General features: G+C 41.6%; 1 protein-coding gene across 2 annotated transcripts in view; it reads right to left on the bottom strand.

Annotated features, from left to right (window-relative positions):
- The window catches only part of DHX35 (DEAH-box helicase 35), a 65,999-nt gene extending 40,228 nt beyond the window's left edge, over window positions 1-25,771 (bottom strand). The window contains exons 1-7 of one of the 2 annotated variants that reach the window (XM_026009665.2): window positions 25,593-25,771; window positions 20,811-20,944; window positions 16,649-16,741; window positions 9,970-10,047; window positions 3,775-3,879; window positions 1,422-1,483; window positions 553-622 (exon numbers count right to left, since the gene is read on the bottom strand). In XM_026009665.2, the coding sequence (XP_025865450.2) occupies window positions 553-622; window positions 1,422-1,483; window positions 3,775-3,879; window positions 9,970-10,047; window positions 16,649-16,741; window positions 20,811-20,944; window positions 25,593-25,632 (582 nt within the window). In that variant the 5' untranslated portion in view covers window positions 25,633-25,771. The remainder of the gene's footprint in view (window positions 1-552; window positions 623-1,421; window positions 1,484-3,774; window positions 3,880-9,969; window positions 10,048-16,648; window positions 16,742-20,810; window positions 20,945-25,592) is intronic. The other variant, XM_072735858.1, reaches the window with a different exon arrangement.
- Between the last annotated feature and the right edge of the window lie 526 nt (window positions 25,772-26,297).

Below are 26,297 nucleotides of genomic sequence, written 5' to 3' on the forward strand. Positions count from 1 at the left end.
CCCACATTGGGCTCCCCACTCAGTGGAAAGCCTGCTTGTTCTGTCTCCCATTCTTTGCCCCTCCCCTTATTCTCTGTCTCTCAAATAAATAAATCTTTTTAAAAATTTAAAAATTAAAAAAAAATAAAATATTTCAAATCTGGAAGCCATATGAATGCTTACCAGTAAGGGAAGAGTCAAATACTTTGTGGTAGAGACATATGATTATATAGACATTACTAAATATAATGTCTTCAAGGAACATTTAATGACACAGAAAAATGATCTTAATATTAAGGGAAACATACAAGATACAAATTAGTACATACAGTCCAATCCCTATTAAGCCAAAACAGATGCACTTAACACGCAAAAACACAGGCAAAAAAAAGAACAGAAGAAACACACCAACACTCCACCAGTGATTGTCTCTGAATGGGTAGAATTATGGATCATTTTAATTTTTTCCTTCATATTTGATTGGATTTTCCAAATTGCTATAATTACTTTCCTAATCAAGCAGTAAAATAAAACAAAAACACAAAAACAAAAGTCTCGGCAGCGAAGTCACACCTTTTTCAGCAAGCCAATGGCAATGTCTGTGTATAAGGTCCTCTCATGGGCTTCATCCAGCATGATGGCACTAAGAATCAAAGGGAAGATTTGGTGAGCATCAAACAAACCACCCACATAATCTCATCCAGATTATCAAAGGGACTTCTGCATATCTAATCCCTGAGCAATATACCTTGTATTAAAAGTAGAGCTAAGTAACTTCTCCTTGATAAGGAGGGAAGTATTAAGGTAATAAAAATGGTGACATCAACATATCTTGGTGAAGAAAACAGTACATTTACTGCTATCTTTAAAGAGTTTTACAACCCACATTGGATTCTAATAGGACTTAATTACCTGATTTTAAATTATAATATAACATATAACTCAGAGAGCACATAAAAATCAGAACAAGGCCTCTCCAAAGATTGTTAAGCATCAGAGAACAGCTGTGTCATGTGTGTACCCGGGAAAAATGTAACATCCTTTCCCAGAATACCACATAGCCTGTTTGGGACAGTGTTAATGCCATGAGTAATGGACAAAGACACACAAAGAGGGAGACAGTGTAAATAACTATCTGGACTCTGCATATCACATTACACAAACACTGTCCAGTAACTATTGATCCTGGGACATAACAGAGGAAAGATAAGTATGACAAGTCAACAGATTATTCAAATAATGACAGGGATTTAAATGTATCCATTTTTTACTATTAGTAAATTCTGAGAAAGCAACAAAGGCCGTAAGAGCCCACATAAACAGAGAAGCTTTAGGGCAGCTGAAGGCAGTCATTAAGTCCCAGCTATTAACACAACTGCTTCTCAATCTACTTGGGTTTTTTTGGAACTTCAGGGAAGTTATCATTGGAAAAATGCATTTACCTATATTTTGTTAACAATGGATCAACCATCATTTCCCTGACCAACATTCCATCAGTAAGGAACTAAAAAACAAAAACACAAAATTTTAGAAATAATTCAACTATACAACAATGATTTTTTCAAAAAGTTCAAGTGTAACCAAATGCATACAACCTTCACCAGTGTGTGGACGAGACAATTCTGTGAGGAAATGCCCCAACACTTTAGTGATCAAGCAATGGAACTGTTCACAAACAAAACTTCCATGTTGGGGTTCTCAGCTGGGGCCTGCAAATTTTGCAGCAGAATTCCACCTGCATTTACTATCTGAACATTGGCTCAGCCCATTTTCTCTGGGCCTATACTACTGGTACTGTGGACAAACAGGCAGTGAAGACAATTCTTATCTGCACAAAGGAAGGCCATGAGTCTGAGATCATTGTTCTTAAAATATCTCAAAAACTGCATACCTCCAGCTCTTGAAGTTCCTAACTTAAGCTTTGACTGCTATTATCTTAAGGAGGCCAGACAGGGCTGTGATTAAGACCAGAGGCCGTGGTGTCAGTAGGCTGGGAACCCAGATCCTCATTCTGCCTCTTACTAGCTGTGTGAATCTTGGGCAAGTTACCTACCCTCTCTGAGCCTGAGTCCTCATTTGTAAAATGGAAATAATAAAAAAAGTATCTACCTCAGCAGGTTATTGTGGGAATTAAGAGAGATAGTACATACAGAGTTCAGCACAAGACCAGGCACACAGTATTTAAGAGGATCAGCTGGGCAACTGGGTAGCTCAGCCAGTTAGGTGGCCAATTCATGATATCAGGGTCGTGGGACTGAGCCCCATGTTGGGTTCTGTGTTCAATGGACAGTCTGCTTGAGATTCTCTCTCACCCTCTCCCTGTGCCCTACCCCACAACTCTTGCTCACCCACACAGGCACACTCTCCCTCAAATAAATCACCTTAAAAAAAAAAGGAGTATCAGCTATTACTATTTAGGATTAATGAATGTTTATAAAATGCTTGAGAAATAAGCGGGAACATGTTATTACTGCACCCAAAATAACTCAGTACTTGAACAATGCTAACCATCTTCCCCACACTAAGCTGTAGCTTAGTGTTTTTACTTTTTGTTACGCTTTTTTAAGAACAGGATACATTTCCATCACATTGTTCTTGGGCCTGGTACCAGCTGCCACACATACAGCAGTGAGAAGGAGGACCTGCTACCAATGACAGGCACCACTTAAGGGCACAGCGCCTATAATGATGACCAAATCAAATACAAAAGCTTTCTGTGAAAGACTCAAAAACAACCATTTGGTTATATAAGCCACTAAAAACTATCTACTTTAAAGATATTTGATGGTACAGAAGAATATTCCCTTTACCCAGCAAAATGAATCTCAAAGGTAACAAAATACAAAAATTTGGAAAATAAGATTCCTATTTTTATAAATCACTACCTTGTCTGGTTCATCTGTTTATTTTCAACTTTCCTCTGTGGAAACTGAGATTCTTATAACCAGTTTCCATTCCATTGTTTTGCAGTACCATCTAGTTAGAACGACTCCAGCACTGCGCTCCAGGGCGGGCACTCCCCTGATGATATACTGATAACTACTGATACTACTCAGTCCAACAGTAGCAACTGGGTCAAAGAACACCCAAGTAAAATCCACCATCACGTAAACATGGAAAAGTTCTAACTCATGAAAATAATATTTGTGAATTCTACGCTTTATCAATTTATACTGCCTTGTCCCTGTTTTTAAGTCTTTTACAGGCAAATTTCTAAATTCTGACAGCTATGTGGATTGGTGGAAAAACCATAAAACACATATAAGAAAGGACAGCCTTGGGTCTTGGTTCTATCACCAATGGGCACATATCTCAGGCAAGTCATTCAACCTTCCAGGTCCTCAACCTCTTCATCTGTAGAACCAAAAGCTCAACATCCCTTCCAAAGTCCCTTCTGGGGGATCCCTGGGTGGCGCAGTGGTTTGGCGCTTGCCTTTGGCCCAGGGCGCGATCCTGGAGACCTGGGATCGAATCCCACATCAGGCTCCCGGTGCATGGAGCCTGCTTCTCCCTCTGCCTATGTCTCTGCCTCTCTCTCTCTCTCTCTCTGTGACTATCATAAATAAATAAAAATTAAAAAAAAAAAAATTCAAAGTCCCTTCTGGGCTACAATTCAAGGACTCTCTGAAAGAGCTCCGTACCTCCCCCACACGCTAAACTCCCTGAGGGCAGGGTGATTTCATACACTTTCTGTCCTGGTATCAGAGTCCCAGTGGGCAGTGATGCTGCATGTTTTTAATTCTCCCCAAATAATCTTCCTGGTTCGTGGTAGGGAAAGCAGAGTGAGCACTTCACCTTGATTCTCGTGGCCAGTGGATCGGTGCAGTCATCAAAGCGGATGCAGTAGCCCACCTCGTGACCCAGCACTGCACCCCTTTCCTCAGCTACTCTCCCTGCAACCTTTGGGAAGAAAGATCATGCTGAAAATAGAGACATAGAAATTACTGCACAGAGCACATACTATGGAAAATCTAGCATTTTTTAAATAAGTATGTGAACACAGTGGAGAATGAGAAAAAAAAGAGTAGGTCATTAGAGAACGAGCATGACTTATTCACTTGTGTCTCACTCCTCCTTCTACAACTGACTTGGAGCAACTTATTAACTCAATAATTAAGTATTGTATAACAATAAGCAACAGGAATGGAATCACATAAAGATGTTACAAATCAGAACCAAAGATATGGCAGATAAAATTCAGAAGATCAAAGCCAATGAGAAAAATCTTAAAACAGAGATATGCCAAATTATTTCAGTTGAACCACAAATTCAGCTTGGCATTTTCTGGCAGCCAAAGCAAAGAGAGAAAGAAATGACAAGATTCATCCCAGTAAAGCAAACCAACTGGAGACAAATTTTCACATCTTTGTGCCTCAAAATAAAGTACCTTCCACTGGACCATAAAGGCAGGAGAACAGAAATGATCAAATTCAATACTGGGCCAAGGTCATCTTCTCTTTGGAGGGAAAATAATGATGTTTCCTGAGCCAGATAACCTAAAACAATTTGCAACAGAGCGCCAGCTACCCAAAGCATTTAAAGGGGACATAAAGAAAAGAATGCAGGTTAAAAAATAAAAAAAAGGAAAAGGGGGGGTACACGAATGAGAAGGTTAATGAAGGATCCAAGTTAATATAATAAAGTAAAAGCAGAAAACAAAATACATAGTAATATATTATGAAGACCACAAATTACAGATATATTTTTCACTTACCAATATATGACAAATAAAAAATGAACACAAAAAAGAGAAAACAAAACCCAATGGCAAGAACCCCTACTACCTCTAGAAGGCTATTCAAAGGTTATCAACTTATTAATAGAACATATTTGAAATGATGAATAAACCAAAGTGGAAGAGCAGTAAAAAGAAACTATAGAGTTTAACGTTAATTATTACATAAACTATCTAACTGAAAACATCTCAAGGAAAACCATATTAGAGAGGCTTCCTGGGGATCTGACACACTGCCCCCGATGTGAGGCATGCAGCTAATCTCCCCCTTCCACAGGTGAGGCCACCTCTCCAGAGAGTCTGGAACATGGGCTGGCACAGGAGGTGTCCTGAGGCACTGTCCTGCTACTGCCAATAGCCCCAGGGTCAGGAGCCCAGAGACTCCCTGCACTCAGCTTCCCAGGCCAAGCACACCAAGAGTTATCTGGCCACTGGTGTTCAAGAAACTGAAGAGCAGATGAGGATGAGAAGTGACTCTGTCTAACAGCCTCAAATTACAGATCTGGTAGGCCGGGGATCCCTGGGTGGCGCAGCGGTTTGGCGCCTGCTTTTGGCCCAGGGCGCGATCCTGGAGACCCGGGATCGAATCCCACATCAGGCTCCCGGTGCATGGAGCCTGCTTCTCCCTCCGCCTGTGTCTCTGCCTCTCTCTCTCTCTCTCTGTGACTATCATAAATTAAAATTAAAAAAAAATTAAAAAAAAAATTACAGATCTGGTAGGCCAAAATAGAATCGGTTATTACGAAGCTGATCCACACCACACAGTCTTTAAAAGCACCTTATGAAATCAGAAATTTGTCCTACATTATTGGCCTACCTCTGCAGGTTCTATTTCCTGCCAACCAGGATTTCACTGCAAAAATTTTGTTACTGCTTCAATTTCAACTCTACGGATCATTATACTATAAATCTCAGAAAATGGTACAGATATAAAATGTGTACATAGAGCTACAAGGAGCTATGGGAAAAGAGGCTTGTAACAATGAACCAACCCCCTCCATAAAAATTTTATAGGTTTATAAGACAAAAGCCAAACATTTATTCTTATGATTTCACTGTTTATATACATTTGCTATAAAATATGTTTTATTTTAAAACTCTTTTATTACTTTTTCATGTATGATTACACCACTGGACACTTGAAAGGTCATAATCTATTGGCTTTTTAACAGATTTAACAGATTTTTACCTCTACTATTTAAGTTTTACTCCCATAACTTCATCAATTGGACTGGATAAATACTATCTATTTGACCAAAGCAAATAACTACAGGGAGGGAGGTCAAGAGAAAAAGAAAACCACTCACTGAGCACTTACCACCTGTAGGTTCTATGCTCCAAGTTTTCACAAAGTGTATCTCACTAAATATGCATGTAGCCCATGAGGTAGGCAAGATACCCTCATTTTTATAAAGAAAGAAACTGAAATAAGACAGGTTTAGAGCTTGTTTTTGAGTCACAGGTCAAGGAAGGGCCTGGTCTGGAAGACAAACCTAGACCCTGTGAGTCCAGCGAACATGCTCATTAGTAAGCACCTCTCATGAAGATCAAGCAATGGCTCATGCCATCTGTTCTTAAGCTCTGTGACAGTTTTCAGAGTTTAGTCTGCATACAGAGTACTCTTTGAGATGTAGCATTTCAAACTTGACAGCTCTATTAATACTCCACCATTAATTTATACACTCTTTGCTCTTTTCAAGAGAAGGCATGGGGTTTCATGGATGTTATCCATAGCTACACATTTGGAGCTAAATGCAAAGTTGATTAAGAGCTAAGATTCCCAACTACAAACAGGAAAAATTGCTCTAATTTCTTAGTAACTGAGTCATCTTCTGGTGACATAAAAGGTTAAATCTAAACACTGCAGTGTAGTTTCCCAACTGTTATCTCTATATTTACTTATGCACATAAGACTTAGAATAACGTCTATCAATATTTCTGCTTTGAAGATAATTAGAAAATGAACTCTGGGAAAAGCCATTATACAATAATTAAAAGTTAGTACTGAACAAAAGTAACTCAAACAATGGAATTAATTTCTTGTCCAGGTAAGGATGACAAAATAAAGGTCATTCTCTGAGAGCTCATTTAAAACAAGAAAAGAAATTAAAATTAAAAATATTATCGACTAAAACCTTCATCTTCAATGAAAGAAGGAAAAAGCCACAAGCCCAAGCAATAAACTAGGAAGCACAGCTGCCTGTGAAGTCTGTGAGGTCTGACTCCAGAAGAGAGGCTCCGGCCTCCTCTGGCTTTCTTAGTGTAGGTATCACCACCCTAGCAGCCAGGACAGACAATCTTTACTTTAAGAAGACAAGAAGCAGGGATCCCTGGGTGGCGCAGGGGTTTAGCGCCTGCCTTTGGCCCAGGGCGCAATCCTGGAGACCCGGGATCGAATCCCACGTCGGGCTCCCGGTGCACGGAGCCTGCTTCTCCCTCTGCCTGTGTCTCTGCCTCTCTCTCTCTCTCTCTGTGACTATCATAAATAAAAGAAAAAAAAAAGAAGCAGGGCAGCCTGGGTGGCTCAGCAGTTTAGCACCACCTTCAGCCCAGGGCCTGATCCTGGAGACCTGGGATCAAGTCCCACGTCGGGCTCCCTGCATGGAGCGTGCTTCTCCTCTGCCTGTGTCTCTGCCTCTCTCTCTCTCTCTCTCTCTCTCTCTGTGTGTGTGTGTGTGTCTCATGAATAAATTAAAAAAAAGAAAAAAAGAAGACAAGAAGCAACAGTGTGTTCAGGCCCAGAAGACATAGGAAATGTCTCAAAAGAGATCCATTTTGATAGCAAACAACCACAAGGGAGAAAGAACTGAAGGAGAGGAAGGGAGTAAGCAAGTATCAAGTCCTAAATCATAGAGCCCAAAGAATTTTATCATGAGCCATTATAGACCTCTACAATCACTAATGAGTATACCTCCAGATCCTCATCCTCATCCTGCCCCAGCAAAGGATAAGAGATTTGGTGGCAAGCCGTGTACTAGCTAATACGGCACAACCTCACAATGCTGCAGCCATCAGTGGCCCAACTCAAAGATGAGTAATTATTATCAAAGTACTAACACCAGGCCACTGTAGTAAAGCTGACCAAGAAGAAAGACAGGAACACAAGGAAAATAGCAGTTTAAAAAGAAACGTTAGTAGTATTTTTCCAGAGAAACAAGTGGAATTCAGCTAAAGGAATCCAGATTCAAAGAAACTACAAGCTTAAGCTATAAACAGCTTAAGGAAGAAAGACAGAGTCAAAGCAGAGTCAAGGAGAAACAAGGTCTGAAATGGACAGGCCAGAAGCCAGTCTGCAGAGGTCCCCCAAATCTCAGAGCTTGGATATGACAGACACCTGAGAGGCTTTTCTCAAATTTGAGAACAATCCTCAAATTTATACAATGCTACAAACAACCAGTTATAAAATTAAACTCTTCCACAGCGGCAATAATAAAAAGCACATCTAAATCAACTAAGCTGGGGCAACTAAAATATTGCTCTACTCTTTCCATAAGAAAAGAATAGAAAATCACTGTCATGTGAAGAGGGGGCCCATGGGAAAGTCCAACAAATTCAGGAAAAAAAAAAAGTTACAGAAATGTGTCAGGCAGGGAGTACCTGTGTGGCTCAGTAGGTTAAGCGTCCAACTCTTGGTTTAGGCACAGGTCAAGATCTCAGGGTCATGAGATTGAGCTCCAAATTGGGCTCTGCACTGAGCATGGAACCTGCTTAAGATTCTCTCTCTCCACCCCCCCCAACCCTGCTCACACACTCTCTATCAAAAAAAGAATGTGTCAGGCAGTTAATAAAATATGCTATGTTATTTTTTCTAGATTTTTTAAAATGCTTATAATATTATCAGCTTTTAAAATCTGTAATGTATTGTAGTATCCCCTCCCATTCTAGATATTCGCTTCTCTTAAAAAAAAAAAAAAAAAAAAAAAAAGACACTCAAATATGTGACTATGAGACCCTGGTAAAGATATAAAGGAACTAAAACAGAATACATTTACCTAAAAACAACCATGGACATCGTAGACAAGCTTGGAGACATCTTAGAAAAGAAATTGGGAAAGATCAAATGATTCCAAAAATGATAATAAATACTAAAAACGGACAAAGGAGATCTAATACACACTCAATTGATGTCCTTAGGAAAAAGAAGAAAATATATGCCAAGATGTAACAGAAGAAAACTTGAGATTTGAACCTGAAAACTGAAAGTTCTTCCATATTTAGGAAAAAATGAGACAGAACAATCAGCATCAAGTTATATCCTGGCACAAAATCAAGCTTAACAATCATCCAAGCCAGAAAAGTGAGCCAGAAAAGAAGTGGGGAGAAAGCCCACTGGAACTCAGACTTCTGCATATGATCCTCCATGTCAAAAGGCAGTGAGCAATGTCTGCACAGCTCCCAGGAAAGAGAGTGTGAATAAAGAATTTTGTAACAAAGACCACAATCAAACATTCTCAGGCACTGAATATAAAATGCAGTCAATTAAGAAATAAGGCAGGATGAACCAGTCAAGGTTAGCAAACCCTGGTAGAGAATTAGTGAGAAACACTGGATCTGTGTAACTTAAATTAATTGGTTGCAGAGTTTTGATTACAGAAAAGAACTTTTATTTATAACCCTTGAAATATAAGTCATACCATTGCATCTATAACAAATGGAGGGAGAAAATATAGAAAGAATTAAGTGTGCCTTTGCTCTTTTGCCACAGGAAACTACCTTTAATAGTTTCAAAAACAAGTAACATCCTAAAGCTTTCTGTATTCTTGTTTCTTAGTTTTCAAGCTTACATACAGTTTCAGGTGGTGAACAAATATTCCTCCAAAGTTCAGTAACTACTCCTGTTCACTTCAGTTTCCCCTTTTGTGAAATTCAACAAAACCAAATGTACGCTGGCATATCATTTTTGTAGAATTACTACTACCCATCCAATGCACCATTCACTTTTATGTGAATATAAGAGTAAAGCTTGGGATGATGTTCACAAATGTTCACAAGGCTTTTGCTGAGTTGGTAACATTTTCATTTTCTCATTATTTTTTGTTTTAACTTCCTCTGTACTTTATTATTACTTAAAAATCTGTGATGTACAGGTATTGATTTTACAAAAGTAAGTACATCAGAGCTCTTTATAAACTGAAGGATTAAACACTTAAGGAGCCATGCCATATTCACTTGGGGCTTTGAGGAAACAAGAAAAAATAAGTCTCTGAAACAGAAGATGCAGATGGAGATTTCTGCAACATGGAAAAGAAACTCACTGTAACAGCAGCCACTCTTCGAGGCTGGGTCACTCCCACCACTCTTCCCTCTGCAGTCCAGCCAGCTTCTGCAAGATACTGCAAATAAAACCACACCTAAGTATGCATCTGACACCACTTCTCCAGAAACAATTTCCCCCAAGATAACCCTGTATTATGTTAGAATCCCTGAGAAAGTTAGTACCAGATGGTTCTTATCCTCGCAGACATTTTGGAAATTATTTTGCAAATGAGGGATCTAAGGCTTGGAAATGTTAGGTAACTTGCTTACATTCACATCAGAACTGATATTCAAAAGATCCACGGCCCAAATTCAACATTCTGACTCCCCAGTCTTAACAAATTTCCAGGTACTAGAGATGCCTAAAGGAATAAAAACTATCCATGGGCCACAGAGAACAGTGCTAAATCTATAGAATGAATAATTTTAAAGTACATACAGAGACAACTCAATGTTTTATATCAACCATACAAAACATTTTAGATTAATTAAAAATAACTAGATTTTGTACATGTTTACATAGCTATCATATATTAATACACATAGAATTCAATTGTATTTATCTGATCTATGCATTTATTTGCTATATATATTCATTTGTTATATAGTCATTTGACCGTTCCATTTTTAAAATCCAAAGTGGATAATAGTGGCTATCAGTGTTACATGTTTTTATAATGTCTAAATTGTTTCACAATGAATATATATTTTACAACAGGAAAAGAAGGTTAAAAATGCTACTACATGTACCTGCTCATTTATTCAAAAGAAACAAGGGAAAAAACTAAAGAGAATGATTGTCTATGGAGGATTGAGAGAAAAATGGAAACAGGGCAGCAGAGGATGAAGAGGAAGTGATAATGCTCTGAGTAGATGTTTTTGGGTAGCTCTGACTCTTAGAGCCAGTCGTGTTTCACGGTTCTTCAAATGCCCAAAACATAAGCAAAACCAACCAAGATGTATGCGAAGAGAAACCAAGAGAAAATACAAACGCTAACAAACAGGCCCTTTCTGTAATACAAATGAATTACAGGATCACGCTGAGGGGGTTGGGGGGAGACAGAACCTAAGCAACTGGAAAACAGTATCTGGACTGGAGACTGTAAAGCCAAAGACAGAGAACTGTGATCTAGTTAGTAAATGTTGGTAAATAGCCAAATGGGGGTATGGTTGGTAATTCTAAAACTATTTTATGTTCATACTAGAATTCAACAATTAAGTTAACATACTGTAAATAATGAAGACTGAGTTTCTCACTGTAGGAGAAAAGTTACAAAGAAGGAAAGGCTAAAACGAACCCTATGGTGTTGAATTACAATCAGAAGTATTAGCATAGGGAAGCCTGGGTGGCTCAGTGGTTGAGCGTTTGCCTTTGGCTCAGAGCGTGATCCTGGGGTCCCAGGATCAAGTCCCAAGTAAGGTCCCCACTAGAGGCCTGCTTCTCTGTGCCTACATCTCTGCCTCTCTCTGTGGATCTCTCATGAATAAATACATAAAATATTTTTAAAAAAGAAGTACCAGCATAAATTCATGGTTTGTAATACATATACAGATTGCTATAGATATACAGGTATTTTTATGTAGGGATTAGTAGTCATATATATATTTCCTAAATCTGCCCACTGAGACTTACAGCAATGACACTTCAGTAGCAATGAGCACCCTAGCACCCAATTCTTGATTTCTAAGTGCCATTCTCCAATAAAGGAACCAGGGCTCCTTGGAGAAGTGTTTGATCCCAGGGCTGCTAGTGCAGGGAAAATATAAGACAAGTCTGAAATGTCCTGTAGTACTAGAAAGCAAGGATACGTTCAAAAAAGGATGGAGGCTTTTAGAAAGAACACAAAGCCTAAATAAAAAGGAGCTCCTAATGATCAAAAAACAAACTGAAAAAGACATTATTGGATTTTAACACACAGAACAAAATATATATATATATATATATATATATATATATATATATGAATCTGCATTGATGTACATAAATAATAAATAAATGACAGAGAAAAGACAGTTGTTCCTTAGAGAAGAATCCATTTAATGAAGGAAAAAGAGAAAGAGAAAAAGCATCAAGCAAACACCTGTAAGTGCTGCAGACAAGATCCGCTGAGGAAAGCTAAAATGAGAAGGCAAAAACTTGGAAGGCAAGGGGAGGATCTTCAGTCTGAAAATATCTCCACCCAAGATACTTACCAACTCCAAAGAGAAAGACAGTAACTTTATAGGCAAATCCTGGCACCTGAACCAAGGTTAACCTCAGCAGTGATCAGACATCAGCATCTCAAATCCTGTGATAGGGTACACTGAGAAGGACACACCATTGCTGTGGTATTCTCTCTCAAATCGCACCAGCTCATTCTACCCTACCCATGAGAAGATACCACACAAATCCAAACTGAGACGTGTCCTATCAAATAACTGCCCAGTACTCTTCAAAAACGTCAAGGTCATGAAAGATGAGGAGAGAATGAGGAAACTCTCCCAGCCTAGAGAAGACCAGGGAGAAATAACAGCAACCTGCAACAAGAGGTCTAGTATCTTAAAACTATGAAAGGACATCGCGGAGAACACTGAAGAGATGCATATGATCCGTAGTCCAGCCACTGCACTATAGCGATAGTGATGCCCTGCTTTTGATTACTGTGCTAGGAGAAGTGGTGGAAGAGGTTTACGGGAATTCTGTGCTATTTTTGCAACTTTTCTGTTAGTCTAAAATTAGCTAGAAATAATAGTTTAAAAAAATGACTGTAAGGAACAACATGTTTTAGATGATGTAGGTTTTTTGCTATAAAAACTGTAAAGTTTCTCTCTCTCTTGTATTGAATACATACACAAAACACTACCAACTATGCCAATCAACACAAATGCAAAAACAGAGCTACAAGAAATAATAGCTAAGATTCACGGACATTATTAGGTGCTAGGAACTATGCTGAGCACCTTGCATGCATAAGCCCATCCCATCTAATCTTCACAACAAATCCTATAAGGAAGGTAACAGCATCATAAACAATTTAGAGATAAGCAAACAAAGAGATCACATAACTTGTCCAAGGACACAGATAAAAATCTAAGAGCTGGGATTTAAGCTTGGCAAACCACAGCGCTGCCACATAACCAGGACATAATTCTACCATCCAAAATAAAACACACATACTTGCAGTCAATTTCTTAGTAACAGTGGTAAGCGAAAGAAAAATAACTCCCATAATAATAAACAAGCTGCCCATAAAGCCAGTCTCCTTGATACACCTGTGATTCAGACTCCTGCATGCTGATGACTGCTGACATATGGAAATTTAAAGATGCTGCAAAAGCAAGAATAGTGTTGCTATCAGAAGGCAGTGGATGTCATGCTGGATTCCACCTTTCCTTTTTTTTTTTTTTTTTTTTTTTTTCTTTTTTTTTTTCACCTTTCCTCTTTTTAAGGGTCACCAAATCTGGTCTTCTCATTAAGGAGTGGGATAAGGAAGCACTCCATAAAAAACAGCACTAATAAAAATTATAGCAAAGAGCTTATTTTCATAGTCCATTGTTTTGACAGAGCTCTAGGAAAAAATATCATCTAGGTTCCACAAATAGTTTGTGAAATTTCAAAACTGGTGTTTGGTGCTTCAGCATGCAGTACTTTTCCAAGGAAAGATATTATATAAATCCAGCAAGTCAGTGTGTTGAGAAAAACCTGCTCCACATTCTTGCCGTGACCTTCAGCTCCTCAGCCTGTCCAATTTTCCTAGGCCATAACTCAAATTAGCGTCACAAGAAGTTATGCTGGTCTCAGAGAAGAGGAACTGTGTGGTGAGGAAAGGAGGATGAGGCAGGTATTCGGACCAATAATATAATCATCTATCACAATGACCTAGTCCATTTCACCAGCAAAGCTCAGGAGATTCACTCTTCACCATTTATTCTCCTGTGCTTTTTGAATTTTGTACCATATGAATGTATTCAAAAAACACAGGGCTTATAAAAAAAAAAAAAAAAAAAAAAAAAAGTTCCTTAAAAGTCATTAAATTCAAACGTATATGCCCTTTGATCCAGCAACTCCATAACTACTGTATTGATTCTGCAAGTATACCCATATATGTGCAAAATTATATGCAAATTGACTCACTGCATCAGCGTGATAATACAAAACTGGAAACAACCTAAATGCCTACCAACTAAGAATTAACAAAATAAATTATGTGCAATCTATGTAACTGAAAAATGATACAGAGTAGGAGAAAAAACAAGGTACATTAAAACATGTATAGATGCTACCTATTTGTGTTTTAAAAAAAGATACACACACACTTTTTTGTAAGTACAGTGAGAAAATCTCTGAGAAACTAGTACCAGCAATTATATCCGCATAAGGGAAATGAGCATCAGAAGATACAGCAGAAGAGAAATATTTCTCTTTTGATGTTCTTTCACATCTCTTGGGATTTTAAACCATGTGAACTGGGACGCCTGGGTGATTCAGCGGTTGAGCGTCTGCCTGTGGCTGAGGGTATGATCCTAGGGTCCAGGAACAAGTCCCGTATCAGGCTCCTTGTAGGGAGCCTGCTTCTCCCTCTGCCTATGTCTCTGCCTCTCCCTCTGTGTCTCTCATGAACAAATAAAATCTTTTTGAAAAAATAAACCATGTGAACCTATTAAATATTCCTCCAAAATTGAAAAAAAAAAATCACCTTTGTTTGCTGCCACATTGCCCAGGCTGGATCCTCAGGCCCTGTTCTTTCACCTCCAGGCCATTCTTTGCCTAGATTTGCCCCTGAGCTGGCCCTCTCTGTTCCCTGGCAGCTAAGCCTTGCTGGGGGAAATGACCAGATCATTATGCTATACTGTACTGCGGATCCAAATATCTGCCACCCACCCCTGTGGGAGGATTCCACATACCACCACCCCAAGGCTATCAGGCCTGGCAGTGAAACCAGAATTGTCCAATGAAACATGAGCAAAAGTGCCACTTCTAGTCACAAGCTCTAAAACTTGAACCATCTCCTAATCCTGCCATCTACCCCAAGACTCCCAAGTCCCAGATAAGAGCTGGGTCATCATCCTCAGTGACCATATGGAGCAGTCATCTTGGGTCATCACCCCAAGAAGATCACATGGTAGGAGAAAGAAATAAACCCTTGTGTTCTTATGCCACCAAGATTTTCAGGTTCTTTGTTAACATAACATAGTTAAGTTGAGCTGACTGAATAACCATACAGACTTACTCCTAAACAAACTAAGACCGTCTCACCTCACATGGCCCATCTTTCACTTTCTATGTTCCCTCCTCCACATCACTGCTCTCTAACATCTTCGACTGTCAAACAGATAGTATCAGTACCTGCCTCGCAGGGTCACTAAGGATTAAATAGATTAATACGTGTTAAGTGCCAACTTTATGTAGCACTTACTTATTACTTGTTTGATGATGATCGTGGTAATGTTTATTACTGCCCTCTGATAATCTCTCAGTAATTCAACATGGCCCTTGTCCTGTGTGTCTCTGCAAAAAGCTAAGTAATTGGCTAGGGTTTTGATACCACCTGCACAAATGTTCTCCCTCCAGGCCACTCTGTGCTCTGTTGTCCTTTCTCTACTGCTGTCCATTCCCACTGCATACCCCTCCCTAGCTGCACATTACATAACATAACCCAGGGACCTTTTAAGAAATAACTGTGTCTGGGCTACAGCCTAAATCCATTATTGGGTTGGGCAGAAGAAGCCATATTATCTCTTTCTACAAGTTCAAAAATAGAACTAATCTATGGTGTTAGAAGCCAGAATAAGGGATACCCTTGTGTGTCACATAGGAAGCAGAAAGAGAGGGCAAGAGACCAGAAGGAGACACAAAAGGACTTCTGGAACTATGGTAATGTTCCGTTCTATTTCTTGATCTGGGTGCTGGTAACATGTATTCGCTTGTTGAAAGTTTTATCACACTGTACAATTATGATAGAAATAATCTGCGATATACATTTCATACTTCAGCAAAAATCTACATTAAAAAGGAAAGAAAAATCTGCAATGACTCTCATCCCTGACGACTTATACAGCATTCTTCACTCTCTAAGTTAAGCCTCGTAAGACAAACTTTGACTTCACCTTGTCTTTCCATTCTTGCTGAGTCCCAGACCCTTCTCATACCCCAGTATCTCTGACCACAATACTGCCTGGATGAGAGTATCTTCCCAGCCAGCTCCCACTGATCGTTCAAAGTCTACTTCAAATGTCATTTTTTTTACAAGGCCCTTCCCAATCCTTCTGTCCACATTGTCCACACAAGCAGAGGTTTGCTTGATAATGGGGCTCCTTCCACAGCACCATGTGATTCTTTGGTATTCCATTTTTATTTACAGCTAGAGCAGTAGTCATTCATCTCACCCTCCTCTTCAACTGTGACTACTTGAGGACAAAAACCAGGCATTATACCTCTTTGAAGGAATCCCCACAGTTCCTTTCAGAGCTTGGCTATTCAATCATTATTTTGGAATTATAATAAATCAAAAATGAATGTTACTTTGAAGCTAATCAATCACAAGAACCAAAAGTTGAATAATAAATATCTAGTGGGATTAAATATTTTCTCTATGACAAAAGATCTTTAAAAAGCAAATTATAGTAAACAGAGTTCTCAAGTTACAAAATCCTTCCAGCCAAATACAAGTACAAAGACACATATAAGTATATACTCACTTGTGGGATCTGTGTGCTTTTCCCACATCCCGTCTCTCCAACAATCACCACTGTCTGATAGTTTTCTACCAAGTACAATATATGATTCCTAAGCTGAAAAATAGAACCATACATTGTAAAGAGCCATGCATTTTCTCAAAAGACCTAAACAAAGATATTTAAGCATTATGAAATGAGCTGTTTTCCAAAGTAAATTTTGAAAAGAACTATCAAAATATATTTCTAACTTGCAGTGCTGGTGTCCAGATAAGCTGAAACAAGTGCAATTGAGAGCAATAATTTACCAAAATATACAATGCACATACCCTTTAATTCAAGACTTTCACCTATATGATGTTATACTACAAACATACTAATGATACATATGAACAAAGAGGTATATATACAAGCATACTCACTGAAGTGTTCTTTATAATAATTCAGTCTAAATGTCAATCAACAGGGTGATAAATCAGTTATGAAACACTCCATTAATGGAATATACACAGGTATAAAAATAAAAAATGTCCATAGGAAACAAACAGAGTTGCTAGAGAGAAGAGGGTGTGGGGGGATGTGCTGTGTGATGGACGTTAAGAAGAGCATGTGATATAATGAGCAACGCATATTATATAAGACTGATGAACCACTGAACTCTACCTCTGAAACTAATAATATACTATATGTTAATTAATTGAATTTAAAAAAAAGAATGAATGTCTATTTGATATGGAATGGTCAACAAGATTTGTTAAGGGAGGAACATACGATGCTAAACAGTAAATAATACACTATTTGAGTTTTCAAAAAAAGGACACATATAGGCTATGTACAAGCTATCTTGCAGAAAATAAAACAAAACAAAAAACTGGTCATTGTACCACTTCCAGGAGAAGAGGGTGGCCAAGGAGCAAGAGTGTGAAGAAGACCTTTACATTTTGTACAAATTATGCATTGTATCTAATTATAAAGTCGTTCATTTATTAACTGGGGAAAATAAAAAAGCCAAAAGAATATGCTATTGCCTCTACCTCTAAATCTAAGTTCAAGGGCACCTGGGCGGCTCAGTCAGTTAAGTGTCTACCTTCGGCTCAGGCCATGATCCTGGAGTCCTGGGATGGAGCCCCACATCCAACTCCCTGTTCAGTGGGGAGTCTGCTTCTCCCTCTCCTTCTGTCCCTCCCCCAACTTGTGTTCTCTCTCTCTCTCTCTCTCAAATAAATAAAATCTTTAAATAAATAAATCCAAGTTCATAATAAAGCACCTATAGGTTACATCTATATTTCAACTGAGCCTTCTTTTTTTACCCTTTTAGTGTGAGCAGAAAAATTCAAGAGATCATTCCAACATTCTATCTGCTTAGCTTTAGTGTGTATTTTTGTCCCCACATTTGCTAAGAGACGTACTGGACGGTCTGGAAAGTCATAAAAGTATTCCATAAATGCCTGGTCTGGGATGAAGTAAACCCTGCCAAGGCCCCCTACTCTGTCTACTGCTCAGCCTGTCTGACTGGGTACTGACAATGTGCTGAGGACTGGGAGAGTGAACATGCTGCCTAATTGGCTCACAAAGGTATTGGATGCTTTGGGTTTTTGAATTTGGCATTATTTGGGGTCTAAATATATAGTTCTCACATCTTAGTGTGAAACCCTCTTAGAATATTTGCTAAAAATGAAGATTCCTAGCCCTACCCACAGGGTTTCTGATTCAATAGGATTAGGGTGGAGCCCAGGAACCTGCATTTCTCAAGTCCCCATAGCAAATCCTGCTGCAGATGGTCTGCTGACCAGTCTAGACCCTTTTTTGTAGGCTGCCTGGACTTGGTGCTTTCTTTCATTCTGGGTAGGGAAAGGTGAAAGGTTTGAGATCTTTGCAGGTATTCTGTGAATGATAGATCCAACCAGTGGGTGGATGGATAGACAGATAGATGGTTGATGGTCAAGGAAAACCTGAAAGACAATCTGATTACAGACAGAAAGAGACAAGGCATTCCAGGAAAGGGAAATGACATCAGCAAAAGAAAGATGGAAATAAGCAAACAGTACAAACTCTATGCCAGGGGCATCATCAAAAGCCCACAAAAGGCTCTAGGTGCGGTTTGGAAATGAGTTAGAGTAGCCAGGGCTTCTCTATGGAAAGCCGTGCAAGCAGAGTCAAGGTATGGATGGGCTGTCAGTGCTGTGAGAAAACCGGGCGGTGGCATACAAGACTGAGCAGAAGACTGAAGGCAGTAATTCACACCTCACATATTAGATACAAAGGGCTGCACACAGAGAAGGTGAGACATTCAAGAGGGACATGACAACATTTCCAGTTTGGAGACTATGAACCACAGGGAAATGGAGGAGGGTTGGTGGGGCGGAGGGGACTAACCTTCAGGGAGGCGGCGTGTAAGAGTGTGAGGACCACCTTGCACAGCAGTGTCCAGGCCCCAGCAAGAACACCAGCCTACCAGAGGCAGTCGAGGAGAAGGCGGCCATGTGATGGCAGCAAGGAACAGGGATTGACATTATATGTATCACCCCTTTAGTTTCAATTTGTTTTTAAAGCTACTTTTAGTTTTAATGGAGGAAGGATTGATGAATGGGTCACTTTCACCCTTTTTGTCTTCTAGATTTATCTTTCACATCTCATGAGAGCCTACCTATGCTTAAATTCCATTTTACTTTTTACCAAGAACCCATACCATTTTAATTTCCATCAATATGTTAAATCTCGATTACTTTTTCATTTGTTTCATTTATTATATCTCATAAGTTCAGTTGGAGGATGAAGAAAAGTCAAGAAAGGACCAAAATTAAATACTTAGTAAACAATAATTATCTGTGTACTTAAACATTTACGATATGTCAGGTACCTTGCTAAATGCTCTATGTGGATTATCTCATCTGGGCTTCCTAATGATCCTCTGAGGTAGGTGTTATTAGTCCCATATCAGAGATAACACAGAAGCTCAGATGGTGAAGCAAGGTCACCCAGCACAAAAACCACGGAGCTTGGGTATGGACTCTAAAGTCTAACTCCAGAATCTTGATACTTCACCACAGTTCAAACTGTGTCCCTCACCAGTGAGGCAACAATGGTCAACCTATAATCTTATCTCCTGAGGGCCAAACTGGTTTACATTCACACATACTGGACAAAGCTAATCGCCTGAGGGAAAAACCTAGACTGCCAGTGAATGACTGAAATGTCTGGAGCCTCATAAAACTCTAATCAAGGTGACTTGGCTAAATTAAGGATTCTGTTTCAAATTCATTTGGAGAAAGCACATATTAATAGAAGAGGAATTAACATGGTGTAGACAAAGGGACTCCCTTAGCGTAAGAACTTGGCAGCTTTCCCCCAGCACTGGCCAGAAGAGAGAGAGCCATAGGTACTGGTGGCCATACCTACTCAGGTCATTCCAGGGGCATCACGTGAGGCTGGGAGGGTGCATTACCTTTCATTGGGGGCTATATGAAAAAAACATTCTTCAGCTCTATCTAAATGGCCTTTGGCCTAGAGCTCACTTCCTGATCCCAATGTGGCTTCCCATGTGGTCTTGGCAACAGGGAGAAAGCAAGTCCATGGACCATGTACGTCTGCACTGGAGAACTATGGCTATAAATGAACATATTCTAGTTTATGCTTTGGTCTCTTGTGAGATGAACATACGTCCATTCCATAAGACCAATAAAATCAAGTGCTGGATGTGCATGCAATATAGAAGCATCCAAATGCCATCACTATGCCAGTGGGAGTTAACTTCTTCCACAGAAACCTCCTTGGTTACCCAATTTGTCTTGTTTAAAGAAATTGCCTTTAAAAAGCAAGCTAATGTTGGTAATCTGTTGAAGCTGGAGGCACAGACGTTCGTTGTACTATTTCCTCTACTTTTCTCTATGTTTAAATTTGTCCATAATTGAAAGCAAAGAGGAGGTAAAAGAATGACATTCTATCCCTTCCAGTTTTTCAATACATAACATCCAACTAAAAAAAATGTTAGGGACTTTCGAGATTTACTTATATGGTTAAGTAACACACACATATTTTGAAGTTAATCCCCTCAGAAGGGCAGCTCTGAGCTCACCGTGTTCTACAGAAGCGATAAGAGTAAAGAAGACACTATTCACTTCAGTACCAAGTTTAAGGCCGCCGCACTGGGCTTCAGGCCGACCAACCGCGCATGTTCACTCTGTACCTTGAACACAGGCAGCTTCTGCCTCTGCTGCTCTATAGAAAGGGCAGCGTAGGGATTGTAAACAACAGTTGTCGCAGAGTTTTCAGCTAGACTCTGTCTCTCTTCAGAGATGCTGACACCTGGTCCCTCTGTCCCTGTAACAGAAATGCTTTTTTCAGATTCTCTGATGCAACCAATGGACAGAAAAATGTGCAAACATTACAAATTCAAAGGCGAAGACATAACACAAGCAATGCATTTTACCTCAAACTACTAAGAGATACTCAACTTCAGGAAAGCCTCTAGGAAAGGACCTGGGGAGAATACAAAAATCTTCCCTAAAAGCTTCACCACAAGAACAGAGAGGAGGGTCTCACTGGGCTCCAAGTTGGCCGCACATAACGGTGTATCACAGAGGACCAAGTTTTCAGGTCTGGCCCCCACATATTACTACTCATTACTACTAATACAAGTGACAGAAAGCCACTGGGAATTGGCTGAGGTGGAGGGCAAGTGCTACTACCGCAGGACAGCAAGGCCCCGGCACCCAGATGCTGCCTTGGCTTGCTCCTTCTCATCTCAGTGCCTCTCCGCCTCTAAGTTTGGCTTCTCAGTAGGAGCTGGAATCAAGGCCGCTCAGGCTCACAACCTCCCACCATCCCTTCACATCCACAAGCACTAGAGTGCAAGAGATACCTCAGAGCGACACCCTTGGGCCGCTTCCTTGCTTCTTTTACTTCTCCTCCTAAGAACACAGCTTAGTGCAGGGAGAAAGTAAAAGACTGAGGGAGGGAGGCAGGGAGTCCCCAGTGTGTGTGGTCTGGAGGCCGGGAAAGAAGGCTTCTCTTCTTCCATCTTAGGTCCAATGCCCAGCCTGATCCGACCAACCATGGCCAGTGGAGCGGGATGCAGTAGACAGCGGCCCCCATTTGGAATCACAGAACCAGAGTCGCTGGTGTGTGAAGTACTATTCCAAGAAACCACTGTGCTGAGCAGATGAAACAAGAGCTTTCCACAACAGCTGCTTGGTAACAACAATGACAAACTGGTGCTCAGGATGGTGAAGAATAGGGAAGCCACATCCCATTATATAAAAGTCTTTAAGGTACCCTGGATTTTAGCCTGAGAAGGAAAATGCCTTCAGAGGAACGTGGGTTCAATTTTTATGATCAGCTTCTGTAACTTTCATGCCAACTGGTTTGGGTAGCCCCTTGGACAGAACTAAGAGTAGTAAGTGATATAGGACTTGGAATTCAATGGACACAAGCTATTTTCAAAAGCTGAGCTATTCAGCACTGGGGTGTAATGCCTTTGTGAATCATAAAAACCCTCCCTGGAAGTTCAAACACTGGCTGCAGAGCCTTCTGTTGGGGGCACTACAGGGATGATTACCCCAAACTATCGTCTCCCAGGCCTTCTGCACTCAGAGTCTGATGCCGTGTGAAAGTACAGGGGCTTTATGACGAGCACCTTTAGCCCAGTGATTTATTTTTACATTTTTGGAGGTCCCTAATCCCTTCAGCAAATCTAATAAAGGCTCTGGACTCCCTCTCCTGAAAAATACACCAAAATGTAACATATTGGGATGCTCGTGGTCCATAGACCCCCCAGGGCAAAGTTTAGTCATTGCCACAGATCTCTAATCCTTTGTCCATTTATTTCTAGGAACACAGTTATGTTCCAGAGGTCCAAGATTGCCAAAAATCGGGTAAGTGGGGCACTGCTGTATTGTTTTTGCCAAAATGCTGACCTTCCTTTCAACAAGATAAAAGATAGAACAGGGCCTGGAACAAAGCCTGTGCTCAAAGAGGCAAGTCTCCTTTCCTTTCTTCCCTTATTACCGCCAATTCTTAATAACTTCTTGTAACCCTTCCCCAAGAAAAATACTGCAAAGAATAGCTCATCCTCAGGGGATCCCTGGGTGGCGCAGCGGTTTAGCACCTGCCTTTGACCCAGGGCGTGATCCTGGAGACCCGGGATCAAATCCCACATGGGGCTCCCGGTGCATGGAGCCTGCTTCTCCCTCTGCCTGTGTCTCTGCCTCTCTCTCTCTCTCTCTGTGACTATCATACATAAATAAAAAAATAAAAATTAAAAAAAATATATCTCATCCTCATCAGCTCTGTTCTTGTCACAAATTCCCTCCTTTCCAAAATGTTTTAGACCTTTGCAGTCTGTTTGGACTATGTTAGCATTACTCCTGCAAGGTCTCTTCCTTCCTCCCACACCAGGGTTTAATACATCCAGGTGTCTTCTTCACTACCCCACCCCTCCCTGTCTGTAACCTACAGCCACGTCCACCTCAGTATGTTCTGTTATAAGATGTTTTACAAGAGCTACTGTCAGTCAATAAAGAGCATGTCTCCTCCTTATAAAAGACTTCATTCAGCCAAACCAGGACTGCTTCCCTCTACTACATCCCATCATCCATTCTGATTGCCCAGTGTTCCCTTTCCCTCGGGAGTAGTCTCTATACTTAAGGGAGTAACAAGTTTGCAATCTTGCAAACCGTAATGCCTTCATTTCTCCATCTACAAAACAAGGCTGACAGCTGCACTCCCCAACCACCCCCACCCAGCATTCCTTCTACTTTCATTTTTTTCAGCTCGGTTTTTCAGTTTAACTGCTGCCCTATTACTGGATTATGAAATGAATGTAGTGGGATCATGATCACCATTTTTTAAAATAATGAAACAGAATTAGAATAATGTTATCTCCTGTTTTGCTTCAAAATATACCCTATCACTTAACAACATCTCGCTATTCAATTATTTTGGTTTTTTGGACATACACGAGACACACATCCCACTTTGCCTTGCTCATGCAAGGCCCTTTGCCCAGAATCCCATACTCCTACCTCTCCATGGAACAGGGCCTTATTTGTGCTTCAATGTTCACTCAAAAACATCACTACCATTATGAAGTATTGCTAATCCATACATTCAATCTTTCCCTCTCTTCTGTTGGCTTCTATGTAATTCTAATAGTTAACATGTATCCAGTACTAAGAGCTTTACATGTATTCTCATTTAATCCTCAAAACAATCCTTTGGGGAGGTGTTGTTATGCCAATTTACAGATGAGGTCACTGAGACTCTGAGCACTTAAGTGACTTTCTCGAGTCACCAGGTTAGTAAATGGCAGTCAAGGACAGCTTTACAGTCTGACTCATAAACCCTATCTTCCTTACCACCACTTCTTTCTTCCTTGTTTTAATAACTCAAGGACATCTAAATTCACATTAAAACTGAGAAAGAGAATAAATATTGGGAGCGGAGCCCCAGCCTGATCATCTCTATTTGCCTCTCGATCACAAGGTTAGGTGTTCAGTTAAGTACACCCTCAACAAACGAACTAAATAATTAAACAGAACTCAAGTAACCACATGCTCTTTAACCAAAATAGTATCCTGTCCTAATTTGCAACAATTCATTCAGGCCTTTATTATACTTAACACTCTGACCTGTTATTAAAGGCTTGCATAAATAAAATAGAGGGTATCTCATCACCTAATGGGATCTTAGTTCCGGCTGTAAATAAAATTCAGGATGGATAACTGGCTGACAATCTGGAATACTGAGCAGAACGGTCATTAAGTGGCAAACTACAGATTTTTAAAAAGAATGAACGCATCCCTTGCTTTGGCTTATCTCCCACATCACTTATATGTATGGTTAGCATTCAGGGCACCACTCTGAAATACTCTTTAAAAAGTTTTCCTTGGGGCAGCCTGGGTGGCTCAGCGGTTTAGCATCTGCCTCCGGCCCTCATCGTGGTCCTGGGGTCCCCGGATCGAGTCCTGCATCGGGCTTCCTGCATGGAGCCTGCTTCTCCCTCTGCCTGGGTCTCTGCCTCTCTCTCTCTCTCTCTCTGTGTGTGTCTGACGAAATAAATAAATAAAATATTTTTTAAAATAAATAAATAAAAGGTTTCCTTGTATTACCTTCTCTGTCTCATTTCATTTTTTGCTGCAATGTACTTTGCACATCCAGGTCCGCAGAAGTGCAAGTGGTGGAAGAAGGTAAGCTGGTTAACTGGTGAGAAACTTAAGGGTTTTCACAGGGGAGGGGAGGAAGTAAGGCATCTCACAGGACCTGGTAAGTACACTTTCAATAAAATCCTGATTAATGGGGAAATTAAATCAGGCAAAGCGTATTGTGACTAACGTTCGTGTTTGCCAGACGGAGGGAAGTGGGCGGCAGCCCATACGAAGGAGGGTGGTCACTTTCTGGAGACACCCAGGATGGGCAAGAATCACCCTAAAACAACGTAAGATACTTTCCCGTTTTGTGAGCGCTTTCTCTGGGTCCGCCAAGGCGCCGTGTTCGCTTCCCAAGCCCACAGGACACTTCTTAGTCTACCCATTTCACAGGTGAGGAGACTAAGGCTCACGAGAACCAGGCGGCTTGCCCGAAGGAACCCCGCTCCCTCGGAGGGCAGAGCCGCAAAGTCGAACCCACGCAGCGCCGACTGCGCGGCTCGAGCGCCGGGAACCGGACCCGCGCGGGCGCCCGGCGCTTTCCCAGCGTCCGGCAGGGCCGGCAGCCCGCGGGCGGAAAACGAGGCCGGGGGAGCCGACGCCGCAAGGTCACGGGTTCCCGCGCAGGCGGGGTGCGCACGCCCCAGTCCGCCGCGACCCCCGAGGGCGCCCGAGCCGCGGAGCCCGCCCACCAGTCCGGGCGGCGGGGGCAGCCCGCTGAGGTCAGGCCCGCAGGCAGGTCCGCAGGCCCCAGGGCGCCGGCGGCGGGGCCAGGACCAGAGTCAGGCCGCCGCATCTGCCCAGCGTGGGCCAGGGGGCCTTACCGGGTCGCCAGAACCTCACCGGTCCCACGGGCGCAGCCATGCTGGGGTGAAAGGTCACGAGGGAGACTCCACCCCTCCGCGGCGCGGAGCACCCGGAGGGGCAGGGGGCGTGGCCCGCGAGGCGGCGTCCGCGGCGTTACGGCCACGCCCCCGCGTCCACCACCGCCCCCGAGCCACGTGACCTACCCCGGCTCTCCCGGAGCGCTGCGGCCCCGCCCCTGGCCCACGTGACCGGCCCGCCATGTTGAGGGGGTTAGTGTGACGTCAGGGCTCCCGGCGGTCTTCCCGGGGGCGCCCCTGCACCTCGGAGCGGCAAGCCTCGGGGGCGCCGGGGTCCGCTGAATACCGATTGCGTTACAGGCTGTCCCAGCTTTACTGTCGCCTTTTCAATCTCCCTATTTGCAAATGAAGGTGAATAGGACCTGCCTCGTGGGTTTGCTGGTCCAGGGTTCGCCCGGTGCTGCAGGTTCAGCCCCTTCCTGCAGCTCCTCGAGGCGAGGGTGAAGAATGAGTGAATGCAGGCGTGCACGCTCCATGACCCGCAGTGTTAATTATTAGCAGCGAATAAAGCAACGGGCAGTGGGATGGAAGCCTCCGCAGCCCTAGGAGGAATGCTGAAACCAGCTGGGAAGGAATAGGGGGGAGTAGGAGGCCGGGAAACGGGCGCACCAGTTGGGCTAGGGCGTTGACCCAGTGTTTCCTCCA

Source organism: Vulpes vulpes, chromosome 14, assembly GCF_048418805.1.
Source record: "Vulpes vulpes isolate BD-2025 chromosome 14, VulVul3, whole genome shotgun sequence".
Taxonomy (NCBI): domain Eukaryota; kingdom Metazoa; phylum Chordata; class Mammalia; order Carnivora; family Canidae; genus Vulpes; species Vulpes vulpes.